Below are 18444 nucleotides of genomic sequence, written 5' to 3' on the forward strand. Positions count from 1 at the left end.
CAGCCTGTGCACAATCCCACAGCTGACACGGAGGAAGGCACCAGAGACGACACCCATACCCCAGACCAGTGATCTTTTTTACTTGTTTAATTTTTAAAGGCAAAGCACCTTCGGCCAAGCCCCTCCCCGGCCTCCCTGAGCTCCCAGTCCCACTCCCCCAACCCCCAACAAGCTCCGTCAGCTATTCCCCTTGGTTTCCGGTTCGCCTGCTTCCTCAGTGGCAGGGCTGGGGGTCTGCATTGTGTCTTCTCCAGCAGCTGTGAGGGGCTGGGGGCTCCGCTCCTCCTTTGAAAGCAATCCACCTGCTGCAGTTTCCTGGTGACAGAAGAGGGGGCAGGTTAGACAGCGTGGTCGCACCTCCAGTACTTCTTCAGGCCCTACCCTTCCCGCCCCCTCCCCGCTTGGACACTAGGCACACACACTTAACCCGGGGCCCTGATTTTTCTCGCCCTCTGTTGCTCTGGGGCGGTCGTCCCTACCTTAGGTAGGGGTCCCTCAAGACTAGAGTCCAGCAGTGCGGCCTCAGTCAGCCCCGAGTCATCGTCCATGCTGATGAAGATGGCCGGGGTCTCACACTCAGGCCCCTCCTCCCGGAAATCAATGGCTTCCTCCGACTGGGGGGGGCCTGGCCGCACCGAGGAAGAGGACGAGGACGAGGAGGGGGCTCCCAGTCCCCCAGGCTTCAGCTTCTGTTCTTCCTCCAGTTGCCGCTTTAAGGCCTTCTCCTGGGCCAGCCGCAGGCCGATGAGATCTTGAGGGGGTCGGGGGGCCGGAGGTGGTGCCAGGGCCAGAGGCTCTAAGTCATCCTGGGGGTGCGAGGCGACACACAAAACCTCAGGGACGGCTGGGACCCAAGACCCAGGTTGCTCTCAAGGGGATGGTGGGGGAAAAGATGGAAACCATCCTGAGGCAGACAGCAGAGAGGGCACGGGGGTAAGGGGCTGCCGTCTCCCCAGCCCCTCCCCGCAGAGATGGCTGGTGTGGGTAGGAGGGGTGCGGGGACTTCTGGCTTGGGGAGGGGCTGCAGACCCTCACCTCTTCCAGGGGCCCGGCAGGTGCTTCCTTAGCCTCTGGCTCCTGCTTGCCGCTGGCCTCCAGGATGGCCATGATGGAGTTGGGGATGTGTGCTTGCTAGGGGAAAAGCAGATGGGGGCGCTGTGGAGAGCTCTGACACGGAGACACCCCCCTCCCCCAAGTCCCACTCACACCCTTGGTGTCCTTGACTCTCCAGACTCCAGGACCTTCGTGATACTGCCGGGCTGCCCTCCGCACCCCACCCCCCCCAACCCCCCGCCCCGGCACCTCAGTCCCACAGGGCTGGACCCATGGGGCCACCCACCCCACACCTGAGGGTACCTGGTGCGGGGTGAAGGAGCGCACGTGGGCCAGCAGGGGCTCCCGGAGCTCTGGGCACTTGTCAAAGACGGCCCCCAGCTGCTGGGGTGGGAGCTGCAGGATGACCTGGAAGCTCTGGGGCTTGGTGCGCTGACAGCACTTGATGAAGCCCTCCCACACCTTGGGATACTTCCACACCTGGGACCGGGCAGGGAGGGAGCAGTCGTGAGGGGGCCTGCAGGCAGCGAGCCGCCCCAGAAGTTGGGACAAAGACCTTACCCAAGGCCATGTCTCGCTGCATTCTCACCGCCGCCTCTAGAGGGCGACGTTAGCCCTGCTAAACCTACGAGGCCCGGGGAGGTGCGGGACTCGTCTAGGGTCACACAGGTACCAAGGGCAGAACTGACCGCCAGATCTGCCTGCATCTGCACTTAACCTCTAAGCCAGATGTTGCAAAGTGGCAACCCGTGGTCTGAATCCAGTCTGAAGGCTTGTGGATAGACGTTTTTTGTTTCATAAAACATTTCCAGCATCTCTTGAAAACTGGGGCCATCTTTCAGCTCAAGATGCCTCTTGTCTGACTCAGTGCCAAATGATGGGGGACAAGGGGCAGCCCTGGTGGCTCAGATGGTAAAGAATCCGCCTGCAGTGTGGGAGACCCAGGTTCGATCCCTGCATCAGGAAGATCCCTTGGAAAAGGGAATGGCTGCCTGCTCCGGCATTCTTGCCTGGGAAATCCCAGGGGCAGAGGAGCCTGGTGGGCTACAGTCTACGCAGTTGCAGAGTGGCACACAACTAAGTGACTAGCACTGTGAAGGGGCAGCCACAGCGCCTGGGACGTGCGCCTCTCGAAGTCCACTCCCACCACCCAACAGCCTCACTCGCCACCCTGCCCCGCTACAGCTGTCTGATGCAGTGACCCCTAGAGGGCTGTACTGTCTCGGCAGTCTGCCAGTCATGGTAGAGCTTGTCCTCTGCACCAGGGCTCCCTTGGGACAGGGGCCAAACCAGCTGAAAAAGCCTGGGGTTCTGCCCCAAGTCTCCGGGCAGCGCATCCTGCGGCAGTCCCCTGCCTGGGAGCCCAGGGTGGTCGGGCGGGTTACCTGCTTCATGATGAGCCGGGACAGGATGTTCATGACGAAGCCCCCCAGGCGGGGGTACATAGTCAGGGACTGGATGACGGTCCTCATGAGCAGCATGGGCAGGGGGCTCTGCTCCATCAGTTGCTGCATCACCACGGCCAGCACCTCCGACGTGTACACGTTCCGCTCCGCAAAGCACAGGTTGGTGGCTGTGAGGAGGCGGAGAGGGGACCTGTCCCCTTTGCCCAGCAGCCCCTGGGAAGTGGGAGCCCCACCACCCCTTAGAGCCTCAGCCCTGTGATCTGCCCGCATGAGAGGAGGCCCAGCCCCAACTCCCTCAAGCTCCAGGCAAGTCAGATTCCCCCCTACCCAGAAGCGGACACTGTGGTCTGATCCTTGGAAAGCCTGGGAGCTGGGGGTGAGGGAGAGGACACGTCCATCTCCTGGAAGCCCCACCGGGCCTTGGGAAGACGTTGGCCCTCTCTCTTGGGGAACAATGCCCAGAAAGGGTGAGGGGAGAGACATATGTTGCCTACCCCCGGGGACCCACTGTGGCTGGGCTGGGATGGCGTGGCACCTCCACCTCTACTGGAAGGAAGCAGCTGGGACTTCCATAAGCAATCCCTCAGGGGACAAGAGCCATGGTCTCCACCAGCAGACTGGTCAAGAGACTGCCTGCTTTCAACCCAGTGCACGAGGCTCGTGCTGGTTCGGGCGCTACCAGGCCTGGAGGGACGTGGAGGTCACAGGCCACAGAGTCACGAGGGAGGGGCAAGAGGAGGAAATCTGGGCACACAATGAGCACCAGGAAGGGCCTGAGGGGGGCTGGTGCGGCACAAGCACCGTGAGGGTAGGCCCCTCAGGAGCGCACTACGGGACCCCGAATCAGTGAGATCAGTGGTGCTCGGATCCACTGTTAGTGGGAACTGCCTCTGAACCCCTTCTGCCCCAAACACCACTTGCCAGGTGAGTCTGTCAACCAGGAAGTCTTTATTGAGCTAGAAGAGAGGCCCCCCCAATCCTTGAGAGGCTAATGGAGAACAGAGGTGGGCGCCTACAAAGAATGGGGGCTGGGGAGCTCCCGTAAGGAAGAGAGGGAGGCTGGAGGCATTGCAGGCAGACAGGCAGGGAGGAGGTTGGAGGCGGGTTACAGGGGGCATCTAGGCTGCAGGGAGCAGAAGGTGAACAAAGGGCAAGAGGACCCGCCCGACAGAGGCTGTTCCTCCTCCTCCTCCTCCTCCTCAAGGTAGCTGTTGGCTTCTGCCTGCTCTGCCAGAAAGCTTCCAAAATCAGCCTTCTTCCCTCTCCTCCCCTTCAGCTCCACCCCAGCCTCCTCCTGGGCCTCCCACCCACCCTCTAATCCACCCTCCATACAGCAGCCTGAGGGGGTCTTTCAAAAGCTCAACCTGACCCTGTACGTGCCACAGGACCTCAAGAGAGCAAGTTTGACCTTGAACTGGGGTCTATGAGAGACCAGCTGTGGGCAGGGCCTACACCACTATAGCCCGACTCCATCCCCCACCTCCATCCTCAGCCAGATCCAGCTGGGTCTGCTCTGTAGTTCCAGGACCAGGCCTTGCTAGCATGGATCACCTCTCCTGCTTCCTCACCCCTGTTCATCCTGTGGTCTCAGCTCAGGTGTCCCCTCCTCCAGGAAGCCCTCCCTAACATCCCACCCAAGGGAGAGTCAGGGGGCCCCTTTGGGCCCCCTGCCCCAGTCCTGTTCACTCTGGACTGTTACTGGAGGTATGGCCTGTGAGTCCAGGGAGGGCAGGGCCAGGACTGTCCCCATCCCTGCTGTTCTCAGCAAGGCCCAGCACAGGGCTGAGCAGAGGTGCGCAGTGAGTCTTAATCGCTAGACAGGTCCAGCTATAGAAAAACTCATCAGAGAGAGGGTGGTTTAAGGAAAGTGAATGCCAGTGATGACTGTCAGATACTGGGGAGTCCAATGGGGCACAAAACAGGACCTGAAGCTAACAGTCAGGCAGGGTTACTGGTGCGACGGAGAGGAGCACGGGTGCCTGAGCAGAGAAGGTGCTCTGGGATGAACAGCCAGTAGGGAGACCAGCTGAAGGGCTGCTGACAGCTAGCAACACAGAGGCTCCGCGTGGGCCTGGGTTTGTAGGGAGAAACCAGGCGGGGCGTTGCTGACATCTCCAGGGCCTGGGTGCTGGCTGCGCGTGTGACCTGTGGTCAAGCCCTTTCCCCCACTGGGCCCCGGTTCCCTTGTGTAAGATCAAGGACTAAACCTAGATCCGTGAATGGGTGTCACTGGAGCGGTGGGCGGGGCCTGCACGGTTACACCCTGACCTCCTTTCTTGACCAGACCCCCGCCCCCAAACCACCAGATCCAGCCAGGATCCGCTCTGCAGTTCCAGAACCAGGCCATGCTAACACAATTTGAGTCCCCTCAAATGGTACACGAGGTCACATGTGGGTACTGTCCTTGGGAATGGGCTCATAACTTTCAGAGGTCACCTAAGGGGCCAGGGTGCGTAAGACGACCACTCCCGGAGCCTCAGCTTTGGGACACTTCACCGCCTCCCCTAGAGGCCTGAGTTCCCTCTCAGTTGTAGCGTGTGGTCAATATTTTCAGAAGCTCCTCTCTTGACCTAAAGGTTCCTGAGAGAATCTGCTGAGGAAGACTAGGAAATAAGTCAATGACGCTACTTCAGGCGGGACAAGAGACTAGCAAGGAGGGAAAACCCTCCTCCCTGCTTTTCAAGGAGAGAGGAGGAAACAAGGCCAGCTGTCTTCTGAGAAGAGCAGGGGACAGTAAGGGCTCCAGCCTCCGTGGGAAAGCATGGTTTCTGGACCTGAAGCCATGGAGGACGTGGAGGGGAGCGCGGAGGGAGGGAGGGGAGCGCGGAGGGAGGGAGGGAGTGCGGGGGGGAGGGAGGGGAGTGCGGGGGGAGGGAGGGGACTGGGGGGGGAGGGGAGCACGGAGGGAGGGAGGGAACGCTGCCCTGGGACCCAGGAGGCCATCTGCAGGCAGAACCAGGTCCCTCAACTTCCGATTCTGTTTTGTCCACTACACCACTTAGCTTCTGGGTGGCCCTGAGCAAGTTACTTAACCTCTCTGGAACCTCCACTCAGACTACAAAACAGAAGTCGGCATACTTAGCAGGAACGGAGTGTTGTGGCTGGGCGGGTGGGCCTGTGAGGCACTTAGGAAAGCGAAGCCCAGACTAAGCGCTAGGTGAACAGTGGCAGTTGCCACTGGGAAACTGCTCACTGTGATGAGTCGGCCAGGTTGCCACCTACTGCCCGGCCGGGAGGGCCGCTCTCCGGGCTCAGCTCTCCCGGTCCAGTGACGCCTGCTGCGTGCTGTCTGCCCTTGCCTCTGACCAGCCTGGCCAAGGGCTCTGTGTTTTTCACTCCTCAGGCCCCTGGGGACCGGGGAGGAGGGCTCTCCCATCTTTCCTGAGGGCTGCAAGCTGGTGCGCAGGGGGTGCATCAGTTCCTCAGATGGGGTGGGGGGGAAGGAAGGAGAGGAGGAGGGATGGAAAGATCGAGGCTGGCGTCCAGAGCTTTGAGACGGGGCTGTGCGGGGCACAGTCTCCGACTTGGCTGATTCCAGAGGGGGCCGACTCCAGCCCAAGGTTCTTCCCTGGGTCCGCAATGGCCAGGCCACTGAAGAGGGGGTCGGGGCAGGGCGGGGTCGGGGGCCTCACCTTTGATGATGGACTTCATGTCACACTTTGCTGAGTCAATGTTGTGTAAGGCGATGAGCAGCTCTCCAGGGTTCAGGGGGGACAGGGCTGAGTTCCCTTCACCTGCAGCAGGGGGAGGCGGGGGAGGAGGAGGAGATAGTATGGAGGCCTGAGAGACAGGTCCACGCCCCCCTAGACTCGGGGAGCAGCAGAGGAAGACAAGGCGCCCTCTAGGATTAGGGGTACAGAGGGCTGGAGCAGCGGAGGAGAGACTGAGAACACCAGGAGGCGCCCCAGTGAGGCGGCAGCTGGCGACCATTCCAGCCAGAGGCCTTCAAGCCTTCACTGTGCCCCCCCGCCCCTGCACCGGGGCCCCAGCATCTCTCCCCTGTGACTCGACCACTCTCCCCTGTCCCGGCCCAGGCTGTGCACCCACAAGGGCAGGGCGAGGACAAGCTCATCCCAGGTCCCCAGCACAGCAGAGAGGCGCAGGGGAGTCTGCTGGACTGAACAAGAGGGCCAGGCAACAGTTCTTGCAAACAGCGCCTGGGCTGAATGCCACAGGGACGAGGCTGCGGGAGACGGCACTCTTCTGGGGGGTGTCGAGGGTCCCAGACACTCGCCTGTGTGTCTTGAGTCCCCAAGTCACAGGCGGAACAGACAGCTTCCACCCTCCCTAGCTCCAGCCCCTGGGGTGAGGGCTGAGGAATCTATCCTACGTCATCTGCTAGTCTGTCTAGGTTGAAAGTTTTCTTTCTTTTGGACCAGGGCGAGTCCAAACTCGAACAAAAGGCCCCTCACCCACAGCCGGAGGGGTTCAGGCAAGACCTGAGGAAGGGCAGGGATGGAGCCCATGTTTGAGGTCCTGGAAGAGAAGATGCTTATAGAGAGTCAGCCCTCAGTCCCAGAGTTCTGTCCCCAATGTGGATGAAACCACCCCCAAGTGTCATGGGAGGGTGGCCCAGGAGCTTGGGACAGATGTCGAGATGTCGCCAAGTCTAAATGGCAGCCTCAGAGAGCAAGATGAACACCCCCTCACCTAAAGGTGGAGGCATCCCTCCCCCAGCATTCCACATCTCACCTCCGGGATCTCTTCCTCCTGCACCTGAGGTGGGGTCTCCTGGGAGAGCCGCTGGGAAAGGAAACGAGGGCCAGGGTTAAGCTGGCCCCTGGCAGGGAGGCGAGCACATCACCTACCGTGCTGGGTTCCCAGCAGGCGGTTGAAGACTTCTTTCACCACGATGGGGTTGAGCTTGATGAGCTTTGGCAGGGCCTGGATCACTTCCTTCTGCAAGGGCAAGGCAGAGGAGGGCAGGTCAGATACGGCCCCTGCCCACTCCAGAGAAGCCTCCCCACTGCTCACCCTGGGGTGGTGAGGGGCAAGCTCTGGCCCCACCTAGCCCCCCAGTGCCTTCCCCCTCTCCTTCTCTTCGGTCCCTCAAGGTTTAGCTTTACCAGCTCACTGGGCCTGACCCAGCCCCAGCCTCATCACCCCCGGGTGAGCCCCTGGGCTGGCCTGATGACTCCTCCTCCAAGAGGAGATGGAGGTTCACCCGAGGTCCCACAGCCTGGGAGGAACAAGACTGGGGCAGCGGAAGCACACGCACAAGCGGAGGCGCCCCTGCCCTGCTTCTGTGGCTCCACTTTGTGTATAGGGCGGGTTGGGTCGTGGTGGATCACTGGGATATTCACTTACAAGAGGGAGAAGCTGAGGCTCAGAGAGGGGCGGGGCTTGCCGAGTTGAGAGTGACCCAGACAAGACCCAGGCTGTGCTGGCTGCATCTGACGAGGGTGCCCGGGTGCCTCCCTCCTCCCGGCCCTGCCAGGCGTGTCCCCATGGGTCGGGGCATCCAGGCGTGCAGCTCCGTACCTTCTCCAGCCCATTGAGCACTGGGATGAGGAACCGGACGTCTGGCAGTCGCTTGTGGTAGAGATCCCTGACCCGCTTCACCAGCTCCGGGGACGGGGGCACTGCAGGCGGAGGAATAAGCAGGAGGCTCAGGGGCTGGCGGCGGTGGGGTGAGAGTGGACATTGAGGAGAAACGAATGGTGGTGGGTGCGTGGCAGGGGCGGGGAGGGCCTACTCCACTTCAGAGCAGAAACCCCTGGCCCCTTGGTTTCTCAAATGCGTTTTAGCAGTGCACCCTTCTGCACAGAGAAACTGAGGCCCAAGGATGGGGAGAGACTCACAAGAGGGACAAGTGTCTAGGGACCCAGCGGCTCTGATCCCCAGGTCCTGGGAAGGGAAATGGGGAGGGCTGGGACAGGAGAGGAGAAGGAAGGATGGGGTCCTGGGAGGCACCTTTGTCTGTGAGGCTGTGCAGACAGCGTGTGACCAGTGTCTCCGCCCCCTTGGGACAGTTCTCCACCAGCAGGAGCAGCTCTGGTGAGTTCATGCCCATCCCCCGGATCTACAGGCAAAAGAGAGGGGAGACGCAGAGCGGTGTGAGGGGATGGGGGCCCAGGGGGAGAGCTTGGGGAGCTGTCAGAGACCAGGCAGCTGGCAGGACGCTGGGACTCTGGAGGAGGAACTGGCAAGAGAGGGCGGATCTCAAATATTCTCATCGTTAGACGAAAATCAGTAATTCTTTGAGGTGATGGATGTTAATTAAACTTATGGTAATAATCATTTCATATACATGTATCAAATCACTATGTTGTAGACCTTAAGCTAAGATAATGTTGTATATCAGTTGTATCTCAATAAAGCAGAGGGAGAAAAGAATAGGTTTCAGGCTTCAGAGAAGTGGGGGAAATCTGGGGAAGGTGGGCAGGGTTGGCAGAAGCGTCCAGGTCTCTTCCACCCAACCTCACACACACACAACCTCTGCAGCTCCTTCCAGCTCTTAGCATGCTGCCCTCCCAGCGGGCAAGCCAGGCCTGGTCTCTGGGACTCAACCTGACCTTTGATGCCCAAGCTGTTCTTCAATTCCTTGGTGAAGACTTTTTTGGCTTCTGCAGGCACAAGTGACCCCTGCCCACCTCCCCCTGTGACCACCCGGGTGCCAGCTTTGCTGCTGGCTCAGATCAGGGCTCGAACTGTTAGTGTCTGCAGCCTCCCCCTAACCCACCCACGGGCACCAAACACAGGGAGTGGAGGAGGGCCAGGTGTCAAGGGCTCGTCCCTTCCTCTGCCCAACTGCAAGTGGAGCAGACAGTCGTTGCCCTCAAGGAGCTCACAGTCCGGTGGGCTCACAGCGACAATGGGGAGAAGAATCTGCTTCCTCCTTACAACCAGATTATTACCCCCACGTTACAGGTAAGGACTCTGTTGACTCTGGGAGGCAGGTACGTGGGAATTAACCTGCCACGTTTTCTCCTGTGGTTTACGGTGGAAATTCTCAGTAATAAATGTCAGGAACAGAGATAGAGAAGAGCAGTTTCAAATCTGGCGACAGAAAGGAAGAACAGACATTCTGCATTTCACAGGCCAGCCTGGACCTGCGCTGCTTCTCTTGTGGGTGACCCTGTGGCTCCAGAGCAGCAGGGACTCGGGCCACGACAAGGAAAGATCCCTGTCAGCAAGGCAGGGGAGGGATGGCTCATACATGACAACAGGGACACAGGTATTCCCTGGCATGAGGCCACAGAATTGCTCCAACAAGCTTGCTGGTCTGAATTATCTGCTTGGGTTTAACTGAAGGGTGCAAGGTCACACAGTGAGAAGGAGAGAGATGGAATGCGAGCCGAGGTCTGTCCCACTGGAAGCTCTTAACTACAGGGCTACCCTGCTGTCTTCTCAGGAGTGGATGGAGGTGGGTTGGGGGTGATGACCCTTAGCCTCCGCACTCAGCAGGGGGAGGACATTCGGGGGAGGGGCAGGGGCAGGCTGGAGTTGGTATTCAGCCCCGCCCACCGGTGGGCAGAGCCTGGCGGGCCAGGGGCCTCACCGGCTGTTCAATGACCCTCAGCACTGTCCTCTTGATGTCAGCGATGGCCTCCGTGTACACGGCCGCCAGCTCATGGATCAGCTTGTGGTTCTGAGGTAGGAGAGCCAGATAGAGGTACAGGCACTGCTTCACCGTCTCCTCGGTCCAGGGTGCGGCCACCTCTAAGAGGGCAGGGGTGGGGGGTGAGGATCAGACGGGCCTCACTCCCCCTCACCCCTGCCCAGAGCCTGGCTCTTCTTGGGGGGCGACAGGCACAGAAGGGAGTGGGAGCTGGGCCTGGGAAGCAAACTGTCCCAGGGCAGGAAGCCAGTCCTCTGGGAAATGGGGTGCAACCAGACCTGCTCCCCTTCTAGAAGTCTCTGCCCTACATTCCCATCTGGTCTCCTGACCACCAACCCAGACGGATCTTCCCAAGAGCACATCAGGCCCTGCCCCTCCCCTGCTCAACGCTCTCACCACCAACCAGGGCCCTCAGGGGCGCCTGGCCTCGCTCTCCCTGCCAGCTCCTGTTGAGGGCTGCCCTGCCTCCGGGGCTGTGTGCTGGGTCACAGCCTCCTGACGGGCTCCTGGGGCCCCTACTTTGGAGCCTGTGCACGTGCTGCTCTGTTGCCTAGAACCCTGTGCCCAACTCTTACTTATTTTTAACCTTACTGTGTGGCAGGATCTTAGTTCCCTAACCAGGGATGGAACCTGTGCCCCCTGCATCGGCAGCATGCAGACATAACTACTAGACCACTAGGGAAGCCCCCCAGTTCCTCTTTCTGCACCACCTCAGGGTCACAGAGCCAGCACCTCTCCTGGGAAGCTGGCCGGGCACCCAGGCTGCACTGGGGCTCCTGTGCTCCTAGAAGCCCCCTGCTTTCTGCCACGGCCAGAACCTTTCAGGTTAATGGGCCCTTACCTGGGGGCCTGGGTCTCCTAGTCTGCCATGCTGGAGGACCTAGAGCTCTGCTAAGGGAATGGTCTGCAAAGAACCTGCCTGGCCCTTCCTGGAGTCCCATCACTGGCTCACTCTCCTGGTCCTCGGCTTCCAGCCCAGCTGCTCCCTCTTTCAGGACACTCTCCCTGACCCCCCAGGCTGGGCCAGGCACCCGTTCTGAGTTCCCACAGGCTCCTGCTTTTGCCACCTTAGGCCTGCTCATCCAGCTCTTGCTGTCTGGCGGTCTCCAGCAGCAGGCCATCTCCCCCAGCTCACTACACCTCTGGAGAACCTGCGCCAAACCTGTGTCCTTGTCGGCTCCAAACAGCACCGACGGCGGGTTGGGGTGGACCAAGAGCTGCAGGTAGTTGAGGGCAAACTTCTCCACGTACTCTCGCAGCTGTTCCTTTTCGTACATGCGCTTGATGAACAGCAAGGCCTGGGAACGCACCTGAGGAGCGGGGGTTGGGGGAAGGTCGGCTGCTCTGAGCTTGGCGGCAGTGGTGTGAAAACAAGCGGAGATCTGAGAAAGGCCCGCTGTGGCTGAGTTACCATGCCCAAGGCTGGTTACCAGCTTGGGAGAGAGGCTTCCTGGCCCAACTCAAGGCCCTGTACTACCCCACCATCTACCCGCCCCATCCCATCTCTTATCGTTCATTCTTGTCTTGCTACACTCCAACTGGAAGCAGCTTTCCTTAGCTGCTCGAAAAAGTGAAGTCGCTCAGTTGTGTCCGACTCTTTGCAACTCCATGGGCTATAGCCTACCAGGCTTCTCCATCCATGGGATCTTCCAGGCAAGAGTACTGGAGTGGGTTGCCATTTCCTTCTCCAGGGGATTTTCCCGACCCAAGGATCGAACTCAGGTCTCCCTCATTGCAGGCAGACACTTTACTGTCTGAGCTACCAGGGAAGCCCTCACTTTTCTTAAAGTGACTGCATTCTCCCCAGCTCTGAGACTTGGCACAAAAGGTTCCCACTGCTGGCATGCCTGTCACTGGCTAGATCCTGTTTCACTCAGACATCCCCTGCTGGGAGCCATGTGAACAGGGACCAGTCTTGGGCACCACATTGTCCCCAAGAGCACCTCGGGGCCGAGCCAGCAGGGAGGGTTTGCTGAGTGAATGGCCATGAGATGTCAGGAAGGAGCTGGCGGCAGGCAGGTGCAGGTATGGACCGAGGGCCTCTCAATCACACGCTGACCCTCTGTGCAGGGCACACCCGTCCACTCAGTGCAGGTCTTGGCTCGCGCGACCCCTCCTCCGGAAGTCTTCCTTAGACCACTTCCCTTCCCTGGCTGCACACCCTACTCCACTCCAGGCACTAGACACACTGTGTGGTCACAACGGCTCCCCTCCTGGTCAGTGGCCCCCGGGTCCCAGCACAGCACCAGGCCTTAAGAGGGAGTGCACCAACACGGGCGGAGTAAGAGCGAAATGGACTGCCATCCTGCGGGGGGGGGCGGTGTGCGTGTGTCTATGTGTGTACATTCTAAGCAGCCTCGTGCCATCAAAAGCAGAAAAGCCACCACCACCAAGTTGCACAAGAAGGGCAGCAGGCCCAGAAGCCTTCAGGGGCATGTGGAAAAGATGGGGCTGGTTACTAGGGACAGAGGACGGGCTGAGTGTAGCCCAGCACAGAGCAGGGGTGGGGGGTCACCTTGTCCTTCTCGTGGGAGCTGAGGTCTAGCAGGACATGCAGGTACTGGAACTGGCGGGATGGGCGCTTGAAGATCAGGTCTCGGAGAGTGGACATGCCCAGGTAGGTGCGACTCTGTGGCAGGAAGGAGGGGAACCGGAGCTCACGGCACCCGCAGTGTGCCTCTGGGGTGTCTCCCTTGCCTCAGTCAGATCGGGGCCCTCACAGAAACCCCCACCCCAGCCCAGGATGCAGTGAGCACGGCTCCAGTCACGCCCATCCTCACCTCGTCCTCGCAGTACTTGCGAATCACCTCCAGGGCGCTCTCGGTGATCAGCGGCGCCTCCAGCACAACCTTGGTGAAGATCCTGCCAGAGGGGGAAGGACGGGTACAGCTGCAGAGGAGAGGCCCCTGGGCTTCCCCCTCCTGCTGACTGCAGTTCAGAGCTGGCAGGACCCCTTACAGAGTGCTTGCTCGACCCCCTGCAGACAGAGCTATGGAAGCAACAGAGTCGGGTTCAAATGCTGCCTGGGGAGGGGGTGGTGACATGGGCAGTGACTGCCTCTCTGTTTTGTCCAATGGGGATTCCTAGCTTGTTTAAAAGAGCAATGGGAGGGAATGGTGGGGGGAGTTGTGAAGGGTGTTGTATTTCAGACACAGTGACCACCAAACGCTGCTCTGAGATGCTTTAGCCAATGCTGGTAGCTAAGAAAGAGCTGGCCATGCAAGGAGTAGGCGGAGAGGACCCCAGGCAGCGAACAGAAAAGTGCCCACCTAAGGCATGTGTGAGAACACAGCACTGAAGGCCGGTGCGGCTAAAGTCGGGGCAGGGCGTAGGGGGTGGGCAGGGAAAAGCAGAAAGGCCAGAAAGAGGCTCGAGAGGGTTGGTGGCGACTAGATTATACAAGATCTCACGAGGCCTATTAAGGAAGTGGCATTTTATCTTGAGGACGATGGAAGGTTTTCAGTGGGGAAATAAGAGGCTTTACATTATCAACTGTCACTTGTGCTGCTGGAGAATGGATACGCTGGAGGTCAAGAGCAAGGAGGAAGCTACAGAACCAATTCAGGCAAGAGATGGGGATGGCGAGAAGTTGACCCCCAGAACAGGCCTCTGCAACAGGCAGTTAGCACACATCATGGGAGAAAACGGAAGCCCAGAGGTGAGTGACGCCGCTCAGTCAGAGAGCAAGCCGCAGAGCTGGGGGACAAAGCGACACTGCAGAGACCTGTTCTGTGCGTGGGGAGGGCGGGGAGAGGCGGCGGCTCAGGACAGGCGCATGGAGGACCTACTCGGGTGCTGAGGAAGAGCTGCTTGGAACCCAGAAAGCAAAGGCAGGACACGGACGGGGGACCCCTGAGGACGGCGGGCTGCAGGGCCGCCCCCTCACCCGTCCTTCTGGTCCGGCTTCTCCTGCAGGCCGGAGAGCAGGCGGATGAGGCAGTCCTCGTACTTGTCCAGGGCGCCCTTGACGCCAGCTGCGAGGTAGGCGTTGTACTCCTGGTAGAGCCAGGCGAAGGCCAGGTCCAGGCGGGCCCGGACGTCCTCCAGGATGAAGGACAGGACCTCGGCCTTCAGGCCCGAGTCGAACTGCGTCACCAGGCTGGCCAGGATCTTTATGCGCACCTGAAACGGGAGTGAGGATCTGTGTCGGCGTGGGGTGGCGAGGGCAATGCCGGGCACCCCCAACCGTGCCCTGCGTCTGCTCCCGCCTAGCCTCAGGGAGCCAGCGCAGACCCAGTGGTAATGATGAAGGAAAGCCAAAGAACCTTATTTTCAGGAGGTCTCATTTATATGGAAGGAAAAAAACTGAAAAGGGAGAAAAAAATAACAGAATAAAACTAGGAGTAATAGCTAAAATTTCTAGGAGCAATATCTAAATCATAGATATATAAAATTCCAAACAGCTACACTGTATCTCAAGTGCAGCTACAATATAAGTATCTAAATTTTTAGTATTATCTTGAGTACACAGAAAATGATCCTGAAGGACTCCCCAAGTGTGTTTACTGGTTGCTTCTGTCGGGGGGATGGCTTGCAGATGGGGGCCAAAGGAGACTTATGGTCCCTCTATGGCCTGGAAATAACTGGAACAGAAAGCACACGTTCATATACTATTTGGTTAACTAAAACTAAACTTCAAAAACTGGGGAAAAAGCCACTTGACTGAGGCTGCAATCCCTAGCAACTGGCGGAATCAGGATTTAAAGCAGCTGTGGGTGTATAAGTGTGTCTGCGGCGAAAGAACGAGAATGCTGTGAACCACAGCAGGAGCAAGCACCCCGACAGCCCCGTGCAGGGGGCCCTTCCTTGCAGCCCCCTGTGCTGGGGGACAGAGCACGCGTGTCCACACACGTATTCTTCCACGTCGTCTGAGGAGCTGCTGCTGTCGTATCTGCTTTATGGGAGGTCAGAGTGAGGCTGGGAGAAGCGGCTGGTGAGCTCCAGTGCTGGAGTCTGGAGCCAGGGAGGGTTAACCCGGAGGCCCGTCTCTCCGCTGGGACGTGCGGCAGGCTCTTGGAGAGAGGGACTGGGAGGAGGGGCTGGGAGGACGGGGGCATACCTGGGCGGCCCCACTGCAGGCCACAGCCTTCTCGGCCCGCAGGATCCGCTTCACAGCGCCTAGCTTCATGGCCTCAACCTGCGCGTCCGTCAGGGGCTTCAGCACGTCACTTAGGCGGAAGATTTTCTTGCGCCCACCAGCGCCCGCCAGCCTACGTGCAGGAGTACGGACAGGGACATGGTGACTCTGAACATCCTTTCTGGAACCCGGGCCCCACCCCAGGCCATACAGACAGAGACAACCCCACGCTGTCCCTCCAACTCCCCCATGACCCCAAGGCACTGCAGGGCAACGGGAAGGCAGAGGGTGCTGTTCAGGTTTGGTACATGGTATCTGAGGGGAGGCTGCTGTAAGAAGCAAGCAACGGATGACAATGTAAGTAAGACTTGAATGAAGTGAGCGAATCAGACCTGCAAGTGTCTGGGGATGAGCTCTCTAGGCAGAGGAAACAGGGAGTGCAAAGGCCTCCAAGTGGGGACATGCTTGGCCGACCAACAGGTTGGTGTGACTGGAGGAGGGAGCAAGGCGAACAGAGAGCCTGGAGGGGCAGCAGGTCAGGCCCTGCTGGCGAGCCTAGGTTGGGGACAGGGCAGGGAGAGGCTGGATTCTGTGGTCTGTAAGGCAGGTGATGAAGGGGACAGTGATGGGAACAGCCAGGAGCACTTCCTACGTGCTAGAAACCACGCTAAGTGCTTTCTACCTCGTGATCCCTGTCCACCAAGTGCCATCCGATTTAATCCTCTAACCAGCACTGTGAACTCATTTAATTCTCTCTCATCCTCAAAGACAGAGAGATATGATCAGCCCCATTTTAGATATAAGATGGTAGTTTTATATACATGAAAACAGCAGATAAGGTTCAGTGGGTACGGCACTGACTCTGGAATCTGAGATCCTGGCCCAGACTGATCTCCGTTTATCTGCCTTTGCCTGTCACATACACACCAAATCCAGGCCCCAGTTTCCTGCACCGTGCCGTCAGGGGACTCACCGGGGCTGCGTGACGGGGATAATGGGCTCCGGCCTCCTCTTGGCCTGGGGTGCCTCCTCCTCTAGGGAGGACATGGAGCTCAGGGAGCCCACTACCGAGATGGCCTGGCCCTGGGCGGGCAGGCGCCGCTTGATCAGGACGCTCTCTGGCTTCACCACCTTCTCCTCCTTGGGCTCCTCCTTGCACTGCTTGGTCTGCTCCACGCCTGAGGGGAAGGCAGCAAACGGGCTCTGGGTGTGTCAGAACCACCTGCTCCCACCCAAGGGCCTCCTGTGGGCCAGGTTCCACTCTAAGCCTTGCACATCCGAAATTCATTTAAATCTGTAAAGCGTGGGTTGGATCCCTGGTTGGGGAACGAGGATCCTGCAAGCTCTGTGGCATGGCCAAAAGAGCAAAAAATTAGGAAAAAAAAAAAATTCTGCAAAATGCTTTTCTGGAGCAGGAACATTTTTCATCCCCACTTTGCAATAAAACGACTGAGGTTCAAACAAGAAACTTCACTGTCTTTTGGTTGGAGTAACACCAGGTATCGCCACTTTAGAAAGCTGATGAGCAGTTTCAAACAGCACCGAACATGCCCCAAATCAAGACCCAACAGTTCCACTCCTTCGTATAAACTCAGCACAAATGAGGGCACAGCAGCTTTACTCGTAACAGCCAACAACTGTATAAAGAGCCCACATGTCCGTCAACAGAGGAGTGTGGATAAACAAATGGGGGCCTATTCACATAAAGCAAGTCTAATGAGCAATAAAAAAGTAAACGCTTGGCTTACACAGCAACATGGATGAACTTCAAAAACTTATGCTGAGTTTAAAGTAAGCCAGAGGCCATGATCCCATTGCTAGGAAGTTCAAAACGAAAACAACTCACCTACGGAGACAGAAGTGGGGACAGGGGATGCATTGAGTCTCTACTGGAAAGGAGCAAGAAGGAACCTTCCAGAGTGCTGGTGGCAGCCCTCCTCCACCCGGGTAGTGCTTATACTGGCGTGTTCGCTGTGAAAATCCACTAAGTTGTGCACTTTGAGCTGTGAGTTTCACTGTACATCATTTAAACCTCAGCAGCACCGTGAGAATGGGAAACCACCCGAGGCTTGTAGAGGTTAAGCAACTTGGCCAAAGACACACAATTATTAAGTGGCTGAGCTAGTCTGAGTCCCCTCAGACCTCAAACCCAGGTCTGCTGGGCCTCAAAGCCCAGGGCCTGCAAATATTGAGCACTCACTCTATCTATGGGGCCTGTGACTACTGACAATAAGATCTCACATGGTTCTCCATTTGCGCTTCGACCAAGAGGTGCTCTTCCAGTAAGGAGAGCCCAGCGGCCACAGTGCCAGCCCTGGCCTCGGTCAGCTCCCTGCGGCACTCACCTGGCCCCAGTCCTGCGGCCGTCATCTGCGTGGCCATGAGCCGAGCCAGGTGCTTGATCTGGGCTTCAGTGCCTGCTGACTCCACTGGGGTGTAGATCGCTTGGAAGGAGGCGGGCATGGCCTCAGGCAGGTACACCATGCTGATGAGGACCTGCGAGATGCCAGGAACCTTCCTTACTTATTGACCCAATGGACGCTGGTTCCACACCCAGACCAACGCTGGCAAAATGGCAGTGATGAGGACAGGCCTGGGCCTCATGGATCACAGATTCTTGTGAGAGCGAGAGAGAAAACGAGTACTGATGCAGTGTGGCTGGCATACGAGAGAAGGGAAGGGGGCCAGGTGTCACACCAGGAAGGCCAAGGACAGCTCTGGCTTCTCTGGGCGGTGGCATGTAGGCTGGGAACTGAGAGGTGGGCTGGAAGCAGACTGACAGAGAGTGAGGCCTTGCAGCGGTGGGGGCAGGTGGGTGGGGAAATTCCAGGTTGTGGGAACGGCATGAGAGAAGGCTAAGAGGCACCAGAGCTGGTACTCTGCCCAGAGACTGGAAGGAGGTTCAGCGACAGAGTATAATATAAGCTAGAAACTGATTTAAAACAAACAAAACACAAAATCAGTACCCTAACAGAACACATCCACGTCTGTCAGGAATCGGTAACAAAAGATAACTTCAACCCCCTACAGGCTTAGAAGTTTGAATGCATGCTCTTAAATAATAACTACAAGAGAAAGATAATGAAATAAAACACGGAAGATACAGGTACTTAAATGGAAAGTCGGACCCTCAAATGCTTACATTGGAAGAAAAGTAAAAGTGAAAGTCACTCAGTCGTGGCCGACTCTTTTGCTCCAGGCCAGAATACTGGAGTGGGTGGCCTCTCCCTTCTCCAGGGGATCTTCCCAACCCAGGAATCGAACTGGGGTCTCCTGCATTGCAGGCGGATTCTTTACCAACTGAGCTATCAGAGACTGGAGACTAATAAGCCAAGCATTTACCTTTG

At 58.3% G+C, this 18444-nt stretch overlaps 1 protein-coding gene across 3 annotated transcripts in view; it reads right to left on the minus strand.

The window, feature by feature from the left end:
• The window catches only part of SYMPK (symplekin), a 33260-nt gene continuing 14884 nt past the window's right edge, over positions 69–18444 (minus strand). For all 3 annotated transcript variants that reach the window (XM_018062631.1, XM_018062633.1, XM_018062632.1), the window contains exons 12-28: positions 17443–17593; positions 16071–16275; positions 15080–15230; positions 13907–14142; positions 12801–12882; positions 12536–12649; positions 11183–11330; positions 9961–10121; positions 8373–8481; positions 7941–8041; positions 7268–7358; positions 6092–6193; positions 2439–2626; positions 1357–1533; positions 1036–1131; positions 480–806; positions 69–315 (exon numbers count right to left, since the gene is read on the minus strand). In XM_018062631.1, the coding sequence (XP_017918120.1) occupies positions 178–315; positions 480–806; positions 1036–1131; positions 1357–1533; positions 2439–2626; positions 6092–6193; positions 7268–7358; positions 7941–8041; positions 8373–8481; positions 9961–10121; positions 11183–11330; positions 12536–12649; positions 12801–12882; positions 13907–14142; positions 15080–15230; positions 16071–16275; positions 17443–17593 (2577 nt within the window). In that variant the 3' untranslated portion in view covers positions 69–177. The remainder of the gene's footprint in view (positions 316–479; positions 807–1035; positions 1132–1356; positions 1534–2438; positions 2627–6091; positions 6194–7267; positions 7359–7940; positions 8042–8372; positions 8482–9960; positions 10122–11182; positions 11331–12535; positions 12650–12800; positions 12883–13906; positions 14143–15079; positions 15231–16070; positions 16276–17442; positions 17594–18444) is intronic.

This window comes from Capra hircus, chromosome 18, assembly GCF_001704415.2.
Source record: "Capra hircus breed San Clemente chromosome 18, ASM170441v1, whole genome shotgun sequence".
Lineage (NCBI taxonomy): Eukaryota > Metazoa > Chordata > Mammalia > Artiodactyla > Bovidae > Capra > Capra hircus.